The sequence below is a fragment of the Enhydra lutris genome, unplaced genomic scaffold (genome assembly GCF_002288905.1).
Source record: "Enhydra lutris kenyoni isolate GAN:26980312 unplaced genomic scaffold, ASM228890v2 scaffoldscaffold34, whole genome shotgun sequence".
Taxonomy (NCBI): domain Eukaryota; kingdom Metazoa; phylum Chordata; class Mammalia; order Carnivora; family Mustelidae; genus Enhydra; species Enhydra lutris.
The window spans coordinates 17,087,670-17,105,079 of record NW_019154118.1 but is presented as its reverse complement, the minus strand read 5'-3'; the positions used below and the strand labels follow the sequence as shown (position 1 = coordinate 17,105,079).

The 17,410-nt window shown below is 40.6% G+C and overlaps 1 protein-coding gene across 3 annotated transcripts in view; it reads right to left on the bottom strand.

Annotated features, from left to right (window-relative positions):
• LOC111153707 (SIK family kinase 3) overlaps positions 1 to 17,410 on the bottom strand; it is a 238,523-nt gene that overhangs the window by 69,939 nt on the left and 151,174 nt on the right. For all 3 annotated transcript variants that reach the window (XM_022512870.1, XM_022512874.1, XM_022512873.1), the window contains exon 4: positions 5,354 to 5,515. In XM_022512870.1, the coding sequence (XP_022368578.1) occupies positions 5,354 to 5,515 (162 nt within the window). The remainder of the gene's footprint in view (positions 1 to 5,353; positions 5,516 to 17,410) is intronic.

Genomic DNA, 17,410 nt, shown 5'->3' with positions numbered 1-17,410 from the left:
AAAGCATTCTCTCTCCCACGAGTCATTCTAGCACATTTTCGATGTTATCATTTCCATAGTCCTTATGAGGGCTTCTGTGTTTCTGTGTTCACTGTCGATCTCCCTCAGAAGAACGTTCGTTCCAAGGGACAACTTGACCTGCCACTGTAACCCCAGAACGTGGCTCAAGGGCCTGCACATCGCAGGTGCTTTCCCAACATGTGCGGACTGACTAATCCTACTGGAATTCTCTCTCTTCCTATACCTACACCTCAAAGAATCCTATTCGTCCTTTAGACTCGCCTCAAATGTTGTGTCCTCAGTAGGGTACTTACATCCTTCATCACCACTGTCTAAAGTTCAGATCAATGGAGTGCTGGGCGCCTCCTAAGAACAAGCATGCACTCGGCCCCGGGCATGACACACTAAGCAGGATACGGTTAGCGTCCCTGTGGCATTCACAGTCTGATGGAACTTTACAAACTAAAGTGGTTTCTTCATCCTCTGAACTTCTGTGGTAATTAGACTATATAATTAATGTGATAATGAATCATGGCGTGCCTTGTAACATCTCTTCTATTGTAGCAAAGTATAATTTGGTCGCTGTGGAACACGCTGTCCCCCAGTGGTGCGGGCTATATGCGGAGACAGCCATGCTGTGCTTCCCTCACCTCCATTTGCTCCTCTGGGGACCCTCACGTGTCTGAGACATGAAAAGTGAAGGATGAGAGACCAAGAATCCTATTCTTTCCTGGAGCCGGACTCTCTATGTGAAAGAGATTTGCATGAGCCCTCTTTATAAGGAATTCAGTGTTCTGGAAAGTTAAAGGTGTGTATTTTGGAGGCTCTAATGTTTTCTAAATAAGCTATGTTTATAATGCCAAATATGATGAAATTAAATAATGTATGTGAAAATGCTTTGTAAAGTGCTATATATACAAACACACACACACACACACACACACACACACACACACACACACGTAATTTTGGTGCTATTTAACTTTCCAAAGGTCTAAGCATTTGCTGCCCAAATAGACTATAAATTCTTTAGGGCAGGAGTCATGTCTTACACTTCTGTTCTCTCTCCCATGACACCTGAGCAAAGAGCCTTTGTTAACAATAGATACGTTTTTGGATGACCACTACACAGTTTTAGTTCTAGAGTCGGTAACTTTGCCTTTCAGAAATACAGTTCTTTATTCTGAAAACCATCAATGTTTATTCTGGATTACTAAGAACAGAAACATCTTTTAAATAATCCTACAGAAGACAGGTTTGTTACTGCCATTCTAAAATCAAAAGGAAAACCAAGTTATTCTTCTGGGCTTCATTCTCTGTAGAAATAGCACTGGAACAAAAATTCAGAGGTAAGAATTTAAGCATGAAGACTCCTACTTAAACCACTGCATCTTTTAATATCTGTAACGGAAATGTACCTGTCACGTCTAGGGAACACACACTCCCTTGAGGAAGGCTAGCATGGGCTTTTCTAATGACCAGATTGTTACCGTATGGGGCGTTAAATGTAAACTGCCACATTAATTCATTCAAAAAGTAAAAATGAATCAGTGTAAGCACAAACATTCCCAGGACACCTTATTCATCGTCTACGTTTGAACAGGATGCACCATCTTTTCATCAAAACCATTTAGGTAAAGACCAAACCAAATCAAACAAAACAACCATTTAGGTTAACACTGGCATAAGGAAAACATGAATTTCTTAAATTTCCTAAACTGAATTTTTATTAATTCCATGTTAATTTGACACTAACATATGATGATTTTAGAAATGAGGTGCTTAAGGCTACCAATATTTTAAATAAAACAACAAAACTCTTTTTCATATGTTATTTTCATGTATAACAGTTTCCTTCTTACTGAGATTTAATAATAACTTATCAAAAGACCACTGAAAAGATCAGAAATCCTGAAGTTACTTTTAGCTTTTAGAATAAAAAGTTGATTTCATTAGTTATCTGACCTTATTCTGTCAGAGCTATCCATTCCTCCTCTCCAAAATTAGTTACGCCGTGGTCAGCTTCAACTAGACATGATTCTCCCACTGGCCCACTAAGTTCAAAGACCTGGCATATGAGAATGGGAATTCTACCTAATTTATGTGTAAGAAGGGGAGTTCCAGCAATGATTGAGGAAACTGAGGACAGGAGTCCCCCATACCTGCAGGAGATAACATTCTAAGACCCCCAGTGCCTGTCTGAACAATACGAACCCTAGATGCACTCTGTTTTTCCCTTTATACACACACCTATGATAAAGTTTAATTGATGAGTGAGGCACAGTAAGAGACCAACAATAACAAATAATAAAATAGAACAATTATAACAATATACTGTGACGAAAGTTATACACATGTGGGCTCTCTCTCTCTCAAGATACCTTATCGTGGGGCACCTGGGTGGCTCAGTGGGTTAAAGCCTCTGCCTTCGGCTCAGGTCATGATCCCAGGATCCTGGGATCGAGCCCCGCATCGGGCTCTCTGCTCACCGGGGAGCCTGCTTCCCCCCCTCTATCTGTTTGCCTCTCTGCCTGCTTGTGATCTCTGTCTGTCAAATAAATAAATTTAGAAAAAAAAAAAAGATATCTTATAGTCACCTTCCTCTTCTTGAGTTGATGGGAGGTGATAAAATGTCTCCGTGATGAGATGAAGTGACAGGAATGACATAGGCATTGTGACCCAACGTTAGGCTACTACTGACCTTCTGACCATACGTCAGAATGAGGCTCACCCACCCCCAGACCACAGCTGACCATGGGTAACTGAAACCACGGAAAGCAAAACTGAGGCAAGGGGGGTGACGGGTAGTGGCAGCAGGGGAACAACAAGGTAATGATAGCATGAAAAAAAGAACGCATAAGGAAAGACAACGTCAGATACTATAGTAGGACACAGCCTAGAGCAGCTCATTTATTCTTGGCCAAACAAATAATAAAAATGCAGACTTTGGGTTAATGACCTTAAAAATCTCACCCTATGTGTTAATGCAGAGAGCGCACAGCGGGCCACCAGCGTTCCCAAGAGTCTGTAACTACACACCAGCAGGTGGAGACTCAGCGTGCGACTATGTGGATTTGTTTTAACTATTAACAAAGAAAAGCATTTCAGAATCTCTTTACCCAAGTATTTGTCAATGGCATTTCTAATTTTAATTACCACTGACCCCTACTTTTACACTTGGTTTCTCAATACAAAAACGACGAGCCATACAAGTCTCCCTGAACTAAGTCAAATGGTTCTAAAGTCAAAATCAAGAACCGAGGAACCATTAAAAAAATTTTTGACCTTTGGTCCGTGAAGGTCGAACACAACTATAGAAGAAAAAGAGGGCCTTCTTTTAACTTACTACCCTCATCAGTAATCCAAAGAACCCTACGATCACATCTGTGGCAGGCTACATAAAAGCCCCTCAAGAGACATCCAAGTCCTAATCCACAGAACCCGCGAAAGTGGTACCTATGTGGTAAAGGGGGCTTCTGTAGATGTGACTGGGAGATGGGGAGATCATCCTGGATTATCCGGGCAGGTTCTATGTAATCACAAGGGTCCTTCCGAGAGGGAAGCAGGAGGATCAGGTTAGGAGTGGGAGACGTGACAATGGGAGCACAAGGCAGAGCACTGTGAAGAAAGGACCAGAACCAAGGGGTACAGGGGCCTCCAGAAACTGAAACCAGCCAGGGATGGACTCTCCAGAGACTCCAGGTGGAACCGGTCCTACCAACAGCTTGATTTTACCCACAGAAGGCTCATTTCGGGGGCTCGCTTTGGCAGCACATACACTAACAGGGTTAGCACAGCCCCTGCCCACGGATGACAGACAAATTTGTAAAGCATTCGGTATTTTTTCACGATGAGCCCTAAGGGATGTACAGAAGTGCTGAATCATGACCTTGTGTACCTGCAACTAATATAACCTTGGACGTTAACTATACTGGGGTTAAAATAAAAAGGCAATAACGTTTAAAAAAAGAAAAAGAAAAAAAACGACTCATTTCAAATTTCCAAACTCTAGAACTGTAAGATAATACACTTGTATTGTTTCCAATACTACATTTGTGGTCATTTGTCACAGCGACAATAGGAAATTAACACAACATTTTATTATACTTTTAAGGACTGTGACGCTTAGACGTTATTACCATTAATTTAATTGAAGCTACGGTGAAAAATTACAAAAGAGGGTCTGAAATTGCCGGGTCTTTCCACACTACCCACTTGTGTGGGAACTGCTAGCATCTAGAGAGCTTTGGAGAATATAAAGCAGACAGAAGGACAAAGGAAAAATGTGGTTTTTATGGAAGATACAGAAAGCATCTAGTTCCCGTCTACTATGCACTGGGCAAACGCAGGACTCAGGGAGCTTACCACTAAGTGAAAGAACCACACAACAGTGCATCTGCCAGCTGAACTTAGATAAATAAAAAGTTCAGTGACATTGCAAGGATGTGAAAGGAGAGCCTGGAAAGAGTTATCTAGACTTATCTACACAAAACAGTCAGTAGAATCACCACCTTGAAAGGGTACACGGAGGTACTCTGACCTGTAATGTAACATACATCTGAACCCTCAACTCCCACCCTTTTAAGGAGGGAAGTCCTTAGAACTGCTTTTAACCTTAACTTTCAAGGCGATTCTATTTTAGCTGTACTTCAATTTTCCATAGGAGACGCCCCTTCCCTTTTTACCTGTGAGACGGGGGACACAGAGCACAATACTGAGACTGTTGGAAAACAAAACTGGTTTCTTTTCATGTTTATACTTTCTGTCTAGCCTGCAGTCACTTTCTTCTATCAATAGGTGGTGAGCTTGTATTGGTTAGGCAAATGCTGATAGTTTACTGAAACTAAAGTAGGAAGAGAGAGAGGCAGTGAAAAGTGTTTTTAGGCACCGTCAGAGGAGCAGACGAGTGAAATCCGAGGACACAAAGAGATCGACTGCCTTTAAACTGACGTGAGATCTGTTCTTCCTAAGTTATCATAAAAGTACAGTCTGTAGCACTGACATAAATCAGCCTCCTCAAGTAAAGCTGGCAGGGTATACAAGCCTACAGTTGTTCTCTCCACTTTATTCTAGACTATTCCTTATTATTTAAAAGGGACTGTCAACCAAACCAAGAGAATTTTAAATATCACCCTTTCCCTTCTTCCTCCCCAGCCTAGTTCTATCCAATACTACATGAAAAAGAATGTAAATGTGTTTTGAAAGTTTATCAATTTTCAAGCCACACACACACACACACCTTTCATTTTCCAATACCTCTTTCTGGATACAAGGGAATAGACAATCCCTTGCTTAAGAACCTTGAAGGAAAAGGTCTTTTGTTCCCATTTCACATCCTCAACACACTTCTCACCTGCTATCTTAATATTCAGGTTGGCATCCAGAAGCAAATTTTCAGCTTTTAGATCACGATGAACAATATTCCGACAGTGACAAAAATAGACGGCTGTCACAATCTGTTTAAACTTCCGACGGGCCTCCTTCTCTGCCATTCTGCCATGGGCCACCAGGTGGTCTGCGGTGAAGAAGAGCACAGTCAGTTCTCAGTTTGCACATGGCCATCGCTTCAAAAGGTGGACTCCAGGAGGGATGCCACGGGGCCACCAGAGGAACAGTTGGGGAAGTGAAACAAACAAATGGCAACACTTAGGGCCCTGGTCTGTATCTACAGAAACCCACCAGCAAGCAGCCCCCAGCCCGTTTTCAGCACACATGAGAGAATGCGTAGGACTACCTATGCTCTACCATAAGAGAAAAGAGTTCCGAGGGTTATGATGGCATTTTTTGGAGAACCATCACATTCAACACCTCCTCTCTCTTATCTCCATTGCGAGAGATTACATACACACAGCAAACATATGCATGAAGATAAGAATCAGCAATATTTCCTGTGCTAAAGGGTGAGTCAAAAAGCAGAGTCACAATAATCAATCATTTTGGGAGAAGAGCAGACAGAAGTTAGTCATTGCTAAGGTGGAAAATGGCTTTATATAGGAGCCCATGTATGCTAATCTCTCTTCTGCTTTCTCAAAGTTTTGCAGATTAACATAAAATGTACTTATTTGGTGACTATACTCTGGAGTGCATAATAATATGCCAGATAAAATCCATCTGCATTTATGTGTTTCTAAAATATTTCTTAAATTGTTATTAGTTTTTATAGACAATAACAGAAAACAAAGGCAAGTTTCTACCACTTTCAGTGAAATGATTTTATTGGCAACGTGGCTAACTAAACTACAGCAAAAGATTTTTCCATGTGATGAGTTTTGTAATACTATAAACCAAGCTATCTTCGATATTTAAAAATGAACTGATAGACCCAGAGCCAATCCCATTAATTACCAATTACCAATATCAATAAAATTAAGTATTTTTTCTAATAATGGCAGTAGGTTTATAGTGAACCAATGAATCCTAAACCCCAGTTCTTCGTCTAACTAATAACATATCAAGATCATAACAGCTGATGGGATTAGAAACACTGGCAATACAGCTAGCTCTACTTAAAAACTTCCTTTCCTTAAACGAACTCATCTAGGTGGGAAAAGAACACATTTGCCATCATAAGAATCCGGAGATAGTGGGAAAGTAAAAAAAAAATCAGATGATAAAAATACGTGTATTGGGGCGCCTGGGTGGCTCAGTGGGTTAAGCCTCTGCCTTCGGCTCAGGTCGTGATCTCAGGGTCCTGGGATCGAGCCCCACATCGGGCTCTCTGCTCAGCAGGGTGCCTCCCTTCCTCTCTCTCTCTGCCTGCCTCTCTGCCTACTTGTGATCTCTGTCTGTCAAATAAATAAATAAAATCTTTAAAAAAAAAATACATGTATTGCTGTTTATCAAGAGTAGTCTCAATAATCTTTACCCAACTGTTCTGGCACCATGGAAATCACTGACAGGACCAGTCGGTTAGATCTCTTCTTCATCACAAAGAGAAAGTCTGGCCAAAGACACATGTACTAGTAGTAACTACCAAGACTGAGGGCTTAGGACAAGAAATGGGGCTAGTGGGTGACGAAGGGGAGCCAAATGACAATCCACCTACATAGCAGATTTTCAAATAATTCAAACTACACTCTGACCACAAAGAGCATACAACTTTGGAGATCAAATCCTACAGCAATCTTAAGAACAACATCTCGTAGGATCACTGAAATTATTAAGAAAGGCCCAGAATTACTGTAATTGTTTGGGTTATCAGCAGCTCCTACACCAGTTTCTTGAAGCATTTTCCTCAAAAACAATCCTTTATTATAGTTGAGGGGACCAATTTAGTAGGAAAAGAGAGAGCGAACAGGAAGTGTTCAGCTTAGAAGTCGAAAGGACTAGAACACCACTTTCTCTAGGAGTTCAGAGGTGGTGACAAACGAGCACACACTCTGGTGTATTTATGCTTCTGGTGAGATCTGTCAAATGAACTTTAAACAACACAAAGTCCCTAACTAGGGACAGTCACTTAATATAAGCTGTTAAAGAACTGGATATCCATCAAACGTGCAACGCTAGGTTTTATTTTGAGATGCCATTCTCCTAACAGTAACTGCACCTTTGACCCTCTATCCCTCTTAACCCAAGGCCTAATTATTCTAATAATATGTTTTAGCTGCTAAACTTCATCTAATTAAAGGGCTTTGAAGAGACAGCTATTCTTGAGAAACATAAAAATAAACCCTTATGAAGGTTTACCATCAGAAGCTCATTTGGCCAAGCCACCCATTAATTAAAATGCCCAAGAGACATTCGTCTGGCAGTAAATACTAATTACCAGAACACATCAAAGAGCTTCTTAAATACAACAGAATGATTAATTTCGTGATTTCCAAAATAAGTGATTTTCTTTTATTAAAAAAAAAAAAACCTCTTTATATTTTCTAAGTACTTTGTTTTCCTAAAATGACTGGAAAGTTCTCAAACTTGCTACAGAGGCCAGGAGCTGGTGGAATGCAGCCTCGTCCTGTTTTATCTCCACAGTGACACGCTGGCTGTCCTTGGACAAATCATTTATACTGCCAATATCCCCACCTCTTGATCTGCTGAACAGAAATAAACCCTGTTACACACTGTGGCCAAAGAAAGGATAGCCTATTTGGGAATAAACTTGTTCTATGATGAAGAGTTAGCCTGTATGATACAACTTTAACTTTCAAAGACATTTAAAAAGCTGTTTTTAAAAAGGCCCACTCAGTATTATACAGAGGATATTCAAGCGTTTGGCTAATAGATCTGAGGTTTGTCAGGATTCAGAGTGCCTGAAGGTAATTATTACATACACCCAGCGTTTCTGTTACATGGTTCTGGTTAAAAGGCATTTGCGATAGCAGCAGCCTGGGGAGAGGAGCTGAAGCTGCACAGTATTTTCCCAAAGACGCCTACAGTATCCCTACAGTTATGAATACAAAGATATACAAATCGCTTTTTGAAAGTGCTGGCTGCAAGCATCAGATCTTGTTTTTCTTAGTGACTGTGTTTGCTGCTCATGTTTTCTCTGCTTCGGGAGCATCGTGCCCCTGTCCCAAGACAGGGCTGTCTTAGCAGCTCCACGTCGTTCAGACTGTTCAAACTCTGCCTTTATTTCTGCCTGTCTCAGGACGGCCGCCACCGCCACCCCACCTCCCATCCCTGGTCGTCTGCTTTCCGAGTAAACCTACGGGGGCTGGTGGGTGTGCCAGGAAGCCGGCAGCCTGCAGCGGTTTCCAGTCCCCCGCTCAAGCTGCCTTTCAGCTGCCCGCGGACAAATGGCTGCTTTATGTTCCTGTGTGCCCTACAGGCAGGCAGCAAAACTTCAGCGAGCTCAGATGCAACATTTAACTTCCAGCAAAGAAACCCAGAGCAGTCGCCCAGCCTGGCCTTAACCCAAAGTCACAGCATTTGAATAAATCCTGGGGTCATTTCAGAAGGCACATGGAAAAAACAGGCTCCTGAACCACTCAAAAGTCAAACTTTCTTTTTTTTTTTTTTAAGATTTTATTTATTTATTTGAGAGAGAGAGTGTGAGAGAGACAGAGCATGAGAGGGGCGAGGGGCAGAGGGAGAAGCAGACTCCCCACTGAGCAGGGAGTCCAATGTGGGACTCAATCCTGGGACTCCTGGATCATGACCTAAGCCAAAGGCAGTTGCTTAACCAATGGAGCCACCCGGAGTCCAAGAGTCAAAGTTTCTTAAAATACATTCTGAATCTTGTTGGGATAAACATCAGTTTCAAGGAATGCTAAAAAATGGTTCTGCCTTCTTCCAGGCAGCCCAGTGAGCTTGTTCTCCTGTATACCGCATAGAAGAATATACATACTATATATCCTATACACTGTATATACCCCACCCTCCATCCCCAACTCCCCCCATGGCAGTCTGGCCCCCGCCCCCGCGCCCAGCCACTCAACAGTCTACACCCTCGATTCACCAACCCCACCACTGGACGGCCCCCTTCACGGATTCAGTACTTATCTACTTAGCTGCCCCTCTACCTCTGGGGCAAACTTCCAAGTTTTTCTCTATCACAGCTCCACTCCAACCATTTCAGCCAAGACAAGGATGAGGGGACGACAGTCAAAGGAGAGAAAATGGGTCTCCTGTTTCAAGCTCTTAGCAAAAGGAAGGAGTCGAGGTTGTCTTTCTCCCTTTGCAATCACCATCCGTCTCTTGGCACCGGACTTCTTTAATCTTTTTTATCGGTTCTTCCTCATGAAACAGGAAAAAGCCAGTGACACCCAGGGATGTATATTCCTTGTGAGTAGAACTCTTAGAAGGGGAGGGAATGAATTCCAAAGTTTAAAAGTATCAGAGTGAGCACATGTATAAAATTTGCTTCAGATGTATAAAATTTGCTTCAGAATTCCCGGCTTGTGATTTTGGCCTAATCCGACTCAGGAAGAAATATTTTGTGGTACATTTAGATTCTGACCTTTCAAAGAGCAAAAACACATATAAGGTGGTCTTAACTTCCCTCGACCAGCTTCACTGGAGTGTCAGAGGCATGCCACTAATGGGATGGGGGGTAGGGAGCCAACACTTCTTAAAATAAGTCACTTTTCCACTCTAAACAGACAGTGTCTCCATTTGTCTGCTAAGTCTACGACTCTAAGTGATCTAAAACACTAGCTGAAAATGAACATATCCTGACAGCAGATCACACAAGAGGGCAGAAACTTTTCATTTTTCATGATAAAGAAACAGCCCAGTCCAGAAACGGGGGAGTGGCCGTGGGCTAAGCTTAGGTGGCTACCTGAGAACACTTCTACCCATTCCAAGCTAATCACAGCTGGCAGCTCTGTGCTTTGCCACTCACGTCTATCATTTCTTCTCTCTACACCCATGGAAACGACTTCCTGTTTATCAAACAAATGCTTCTTTCCAAAAGAGCCAGGGCGAGGCCAAGAGAACTCAGCTGCCTGGAAGAGCAGGTTAACGAGAGAGAGCGCACTCACACGAGTGTCATACCGTCCCTAACCCGTGCAGACCGGTGCACGCCCCAAGCTGCTCCGGATTGGAGGAAGGAGGTTTGCTACTTTGTTTTCCTTGCCAAGAACTCAACCACCTCACACCAAACTTTGTGACATGTTGCTGCTTCATTGGTATCTTTTTTCTTCAGGCTTCCAAAACCCTTGTTGTCACCCCATTCTCTTTCCCCCACACCCACATCCAATCCGTCAGCAGATTTTATCACCTCTACCTTTAAAATACATCCAGAATTCAACTAGCCCTCACTCCATCTCCAACCCACTCTCAGGACAGCAACCTAGCCCAAAAGCCATTATCTCCCTCCTGAATCACTGTAATAGTTCGTCCTCCTGCTCCTAACTAGTACCCCTGATTCTGTCCTTGGCCCCCTGCGACACACTCTCAAAACAACTGCCAAAGTAATAAACTTTTAAAAAACTTTTTACTTTGAAACAATTACAGACTCACAGGAAGTTGCAAAGAGAGTATGGGCAGAGCCCATGTACCCTCTGCTCACTCTCCCCACAATGGTCAAATCTTACCTAATGCTAGAACAACATCAAAACCTAGAATGTGACATGGGTACCACGTGAGTACAGTCCTATGTCATTCTATCAAGTGTATGCTCATGGAGCGACCACAGTACTTGAGATATGGAATGACTTGTGAGTTTCTCATTACTGAGTGTTCCCGCAGATCTAACAACAAAAAGCACACTCTCTTGCCCTCTGTCTATCCCAAGTAAACTAAGCATTTTCCTTCAAAGTCTTGAGAAAACACAATTTCTTTGTGAAACACTTACAGTCACAAGATATGCCTTAGTTCTTTAAGTTTTAAACTAGAATTATTTCCATTGTTTCCTATGCCTCCTTACTACACGCAAAAGAATGTTCTCCATATAATCGATGCTTCATAATTACAGGTTAACTCAAGGACTATCAACCAGAGAAAAGACTATAAACTTTTATAAAAACATGTTTCTTTACTCTTCATTTTGCCACTAAGTTTATAAACTAAGCACTGTTTATGTTCAGTCTTTATAACAAAAATGGGCTATTCTTCCGATACGAAGTCCTTTCAGATTAATGTATAAAAGAGGATTTGTTTTCTTATACCTTCTTAAAAAAAATACTTCTAGACTAAGCATCAAGCCCAGGCAGCCTAGGAAACGGAATCCCATATATTCCAAAAGGCCTTCCAAGAATGTTGTTCAGACATTTCTTATGTAGTGCAAATGTTTCACACACTACACCCATACCCATACACTAGCAAATGTGGGTTGGCTAAATTTGCAATATAGAGGTTATTCCCTCATTCCTAATATAATCTGCAGGCTCCAAATCAAGCTCATTCTTTGAAAACCATCTAAAAGGTCATTTATCTGAAGCTCTTCCTAACCTACTCACCCACCCTACAAGAAAATACTCCATAATTTGTGTCTATTGGCCTTTATATATTTCTATAATGTCAATTGTATTACAATTATTTAACATGTGTGTCTTCCCTTTTGAACTAGGCCTTCTTGGCCTATGGATGGGTTTCTATCTGTGAATCCCTGTAAGGTGTAGGAAAATATGTACCATGTGCTTCTGTTTACAGGAAAGGAGAGAAAATATGAATGTGCATGTGTGTATATGTGTGTACATTTATTTTTATTTTCTAAAAGAAATAATGTTAAGTGAATTTAAGTAATTTAGTGTCAAGTAAATTTTCTTTCGTTTATTTGACAGTGAAAGAGACAGAGAGAGAGAGAGCACATAAGTAGGAAGAGCAATAGGCAGAGGGAGAAGCAGGTTCCCCACTGAGCAGGGAGCCTGATGCAGGGCTCCATCCCAGGACCCTGGGATCATGACCTGAGCTGAAGGCAGACGTTTAACCGACTGAGCCACCAGGCATCCCTTAAATGAAAATTTTCTAAAAATGATTACTTATAGGGGGATGAAAAAGGGAAGCTAGATTTTCCTGAATGTACCGTTTTATAGCTTTAACCTTGGAAATACGTAGTATCTTAAATAAATCAAACAATTCACAACTGAATCAAACAGAAGAAATGGTAATTTCTAAAAATTGAAACCAAACTGAATAAAGGTGAACCTAGCTGTGAGTTAAGCTATGACATAACCAATCAGAGAATACTTGTTTTAAGTGACACACACAGTATTTTATGTTAATGGGATATATCCTCAGGACAGAAAGAACCAGTCTCCTTAATATTGAGATTGCTTTGAATCAATTTTGCCCCCATTCTCTCATATCAAATATGTAATTGGGCTAAAGTCATTTGGAACCACAATTTTTAGCATAAGACAAACAAGATCTAAATACATCATATTCAAGAAGTTAAAAATGCTGAAATCTTAAATTCAATTGGAATGTTAGTACAGACTCCCCTTTACTCTCCTCTCTATATAAAAAAATACATATTTCCTACCTCTGTCCCTGAAAAGGCCTCTAAGCAATGACAGTCCCATAGCAGTAATAAGTATCCCGAGGGCACAGATTCTGGTGTCTATGTGCTATTTTCCACTTGAAAGAACCACAACTCCTAGGAGACATGTTTGATTCCAGGTCGGAGACAAGAGATGTTCAGGGTAAGCCCGTGATATCTTACCTAAAAGCAAGGAAGCTATCAAAGACTACTGCGATCATGTCAAAAGGACACAGGAGTCAAAGAGGATCCCGCTGGCTAAGTGGAATAATTTGAACATCAGAAGAGTAACAACTCAAGGGACTGAAAGACATGAAATGTATTAAAATTCCTAAATTTGTAATGATATTACCAATAAAATCAACATTTTTTTGGTCACCACTGGAGACGGATAGGGTACCAATGCATAATTATGAAATTTAGCACGAATGAAAAGAATCAAGCACTTATTTTGCCTTTATTATAGTTTCTAAATAGTTTATAAGCAACATTCTTTACAAAAGAACTAGAGCTAACAAATACAGAAAGAATGAGAGAACAGAAAATCACCCTTTTGCAACTTCTAATGAAATATCTGCCTAAGCAGCTAAATTAGAAGAGTGGCTAAAACATCAGGTCCAAGGTTGACGGGACACTTTGTAAGAACTTTATAAAACTGTATACATCACCGTATACCTCACTCCAAGTGGGGAAACCAGACATTACACAACTTCTGAGATGCTACAATAGGAAGACGCAGTATTCTTGCCCCCGTTACCCCTACACTGGCCTGTGTTTAACCAAACCACTTTACAAAACATAGTGAGCTAGGGGAATGTGCTGAGTGACACAAGGAGGACCCGAATCCATAACGTGGGAAATTTTACAGGATGATCTAGTTTCTTCAACAAATAGAAGGCATAGAAAGTGTGTGTTGGCAGGAGAGGGTCGGGGTTGCTACAAGTGATTAAAAATTGGAGACACTTCCCAACTGAATGGATGTATGGACTTTGCTGCATCATGGTTTACGCAAACTATAAAAAGATGTTATGACTGGGCGCCTGTGTGGCTCAGTTGGTAAGTGTCTGCCTTTGGCTCAGGTCAAGATCCCAGGATCCTGGGATCGAGCCCTGCATCGGGATCCCTGCTCAGTGGGGACCCTACTTCTCCCTCTGCCTTGGTACCTGCCCCTTGCTTGTGCTTACTCGTTCTAGTGCTATGTGCTCTCTCTCTCAAAATAAATAAATAAGCTCTTTAAAAAAATAAAAATAAAAAATAAAAAGATGTTATGAGACAAATGGAGAAAAGTAAACATGCCATGCTTATCAGTAAAAAAAAAAAATACTATTAATTTTGTTGGGTGTAAGAGTGGTATTGTAGACTTTAGTTTTGATTATGAAAGAGTAACTGATGCTTGATTTACTCTCCCACTTTAACCACCTATAAAATTCAGACTGTTTGCAGACATTGGACAATAATCAGCAAAAGACTATGATTCTTCAGAGAAAGAAAGTACAAGAGGTGAACCCCATATTCACCACAAACCACAACCTAGGGAGACAGAGCCCAAACAGGAGGATAGGGTAGAGGAAAGAGGTCAGAATTAGGGGCTACTAAGGCAGCTAGAACTTGGGTGGCAGGAGGAGGAATACCAACAATTAGCACAGAAAATCCACGCAGGGGGCGCCTGGGTGACTCAGTTGGTTAAGCAACTGCCTTCTGCTCAGGTCATGGTTCCAGAGTCCTGGGATCGAGTCCTGCATCCGGCTCCCAGTTCCATGGGATGTCTGCTTCTCCCTCTGACTTTCTCCCCTCTCATGCTCTCTCTCACTCTCTCTGCCTCAAATAAATAGACAGAATCTTAAAAAAAAAAAAAAGAAAGAAAGAAAGAAAGGAAAAAGAAAAAAGAAGAAGAAAAAAGAAAGAAAATCCACTCAGGTCCTTGGCTAACTCCCCAAGTGCACATGTGCAAAGTAAGACTATGGAAGGTCTAATAGAAAAAACTGATGGGAGAATGAAAGCTAAAGAGAAATTTTTAGATATTGCACAGCATTCAGGAGATGCTGGAGTTCAAATTCAGCTTATAAGGAGAGACCTAATGTAGGCACTCAGTTGAGACCCCAGAAGACAACACCCTAGGAATAAGGGCAAAACTCATAAAACCACCATAACGATGCCTACAGCCAACCCTCAACATGACCAAGTTGAGCCATCTGTAACTTAACTTCTTGCCAGAACAGACTCAACACCACAGAAGACAACTAATCCAGAGTCTCTACAACATGTCACCCGTAATATGTAGCAAACAACAAAAAATTACTCAACATGGGAAGAAGCAGGAAAAGTAACTAATAGTCAAGAGATTAAAGTCAGTAGGAGCAGAACCAAAGATGACTCTAATATTAGAGTTAGCAAGGAGTTCAAATGACTACAATTAATATGTTAAAGAAAACAAAGGAAAAGACATACAAAAAGGATGAAAAGTTAGAATATGTCAAGGGAAAACCAGAATCTAAAATATATATAATCTAGGGCTCCCGGGTGGTGCAGTTGGCTAAGCGTCTAGCTCTTGGTTTCGGCTCAGGTCACAATCTCAGGGTCCTGGGACTGAGCCCTGTGTTGGGCTCCATGCTCTGCACAGAATCTGCTTAAGACTCTTTTTTCCTGCTCCGCCTGCCTGCTCCTACACTCTCTTTCTCTAATAAATAAATCTTTAAAAAGAATATTTATATACATATGTAATCTTATATTCTAAAATAGCAGGACACCTGAAATTGAGAATTTATTAGATAGGTTTAACAGCTGACACAGAAAAAGACAGGATTAACAACCTTGAGATAGGTATTATGGTTAAGTTTCCTAAAGTTCTTATATATAAAAGAAAACATTAATATTTATGAATGAAATTATAATGATTTCTTTAAAATACTTTTAACAAAGAAAAGTTGGGGGAAAGGATAAAACAAAAATAGCAAAATGTTGATAATTGTCAAAACTGGGTGACGAGTACAACAGAGTTCATTATACTGTTCTCTTCCCTCTTACATACATTTGAAAATGCTTGTATTAAAAAGCTTTTAGAAATGGAATCTATCATTTGTACACCTATGTTCATAACAGCATTATGTCCCATAGCCAAAAGGTAGAAAAAACCCATGTATCCATCCCTGGATAAATGGATAGACAAAAAGCAGTACAAACACACAATGGAATATTACTCAGCCTTAAAGAGGAAAGAAACATACAACAACATGGATGAACCTTCATCATGCAGAGTGCAACAAGCCAGTCACAGAAGGACAAATACTATATGATTCTACTTGTTGGAACTACCTAGGATGGTCAAATTCATATGGACAGAACACAGAATGGGGATGCCAAGGGCCAGGAAATGGGTAAATGTAAAGTTAGTGTTTAACAGACACTGACTTTGAGTTTTGCAAGACGAAAAGAGTTCTGTGAATGGACGGTGATGATGGTAGCACAGTGACATGAACATAATTAATGCCGCTGAACTGCATGCTTAGAATGGTTACATGGTATACTGTATGTTATGCATATTTCACCATAATGGCTTTAAAAATGGAATCAATCAAGGAAGCCCAGGTGACTCAGTTAGCTAAGCATCCGACTCTTGATTTCGGCTCAGGACGTGGAGCCTGCCTGAGATTCTCTCTTCCTTTCTCTGTGTCCCTCCTCCCCCACTGTACTCTCCCTCTCTAAAAAATAAATAAATAAAAGTGGGATCAATCTCAATCTCTCTCTCTTACACACACACACACACCAGACCAGAAAATATCTTCAGGACATCAAAGTTTGAAAGCACACCAAAATATAATGCACTAATTCCATATATGTGATTAAAAAAATCTCCTTATATAAAAAGTTAATTTCTAAATATTATGATTAAAATATTCTTAATTTTTCTAGTAGTTTCACTTTATCAGAGAAACTGCATTTTCCAAAGAAGGTCAGGAAAAAAACAGTTCGAAAAACCCTCAGGAAAAAGTATTAATAAAGGAGCCAGGCAAACATATTCCTTTGGGACTTGCATATATTAATGCAGCAAAAATATTTTGCTAATTCTGGGGGCACTTATTTTTGTATAATGGTAGAATGGGCCGGGTGATCACACAACCTGAATGGATGTTTACCAGTAAAGTAAGGTCATCAAGCTATGTTTTGAGGCACGAAGCAAAGGTGGCTTCCTCATCCATCTGGGGCAGGTTGCAAACATAAATGCTAAAGTCATGGCTGATACTAATAAAACAAAACCCAAAAATGAAGAAGAATAAACGGAAAATTAATTGGGGAGGAGACAGAAGTTAAATGTCTTAACTCAGAGTGATTAAATAAAGTTCAGAGAGATAGTTATTTGCTTCTGTCAGCAAAGCCTTAGAAAACTACTAGTTTTTATAGCCAAAGGGAGTAAATAATTCAGTGGGTAAATAGTATTTTAGTTGTAAAGATATATAGAAGGTCATAAGGATTAAATACTAAAAACAAGTTATAAACAAAACACAAACCCAGCTAGTAGCAGTGTGCTCAAATAAACAAATGTGATAGTGT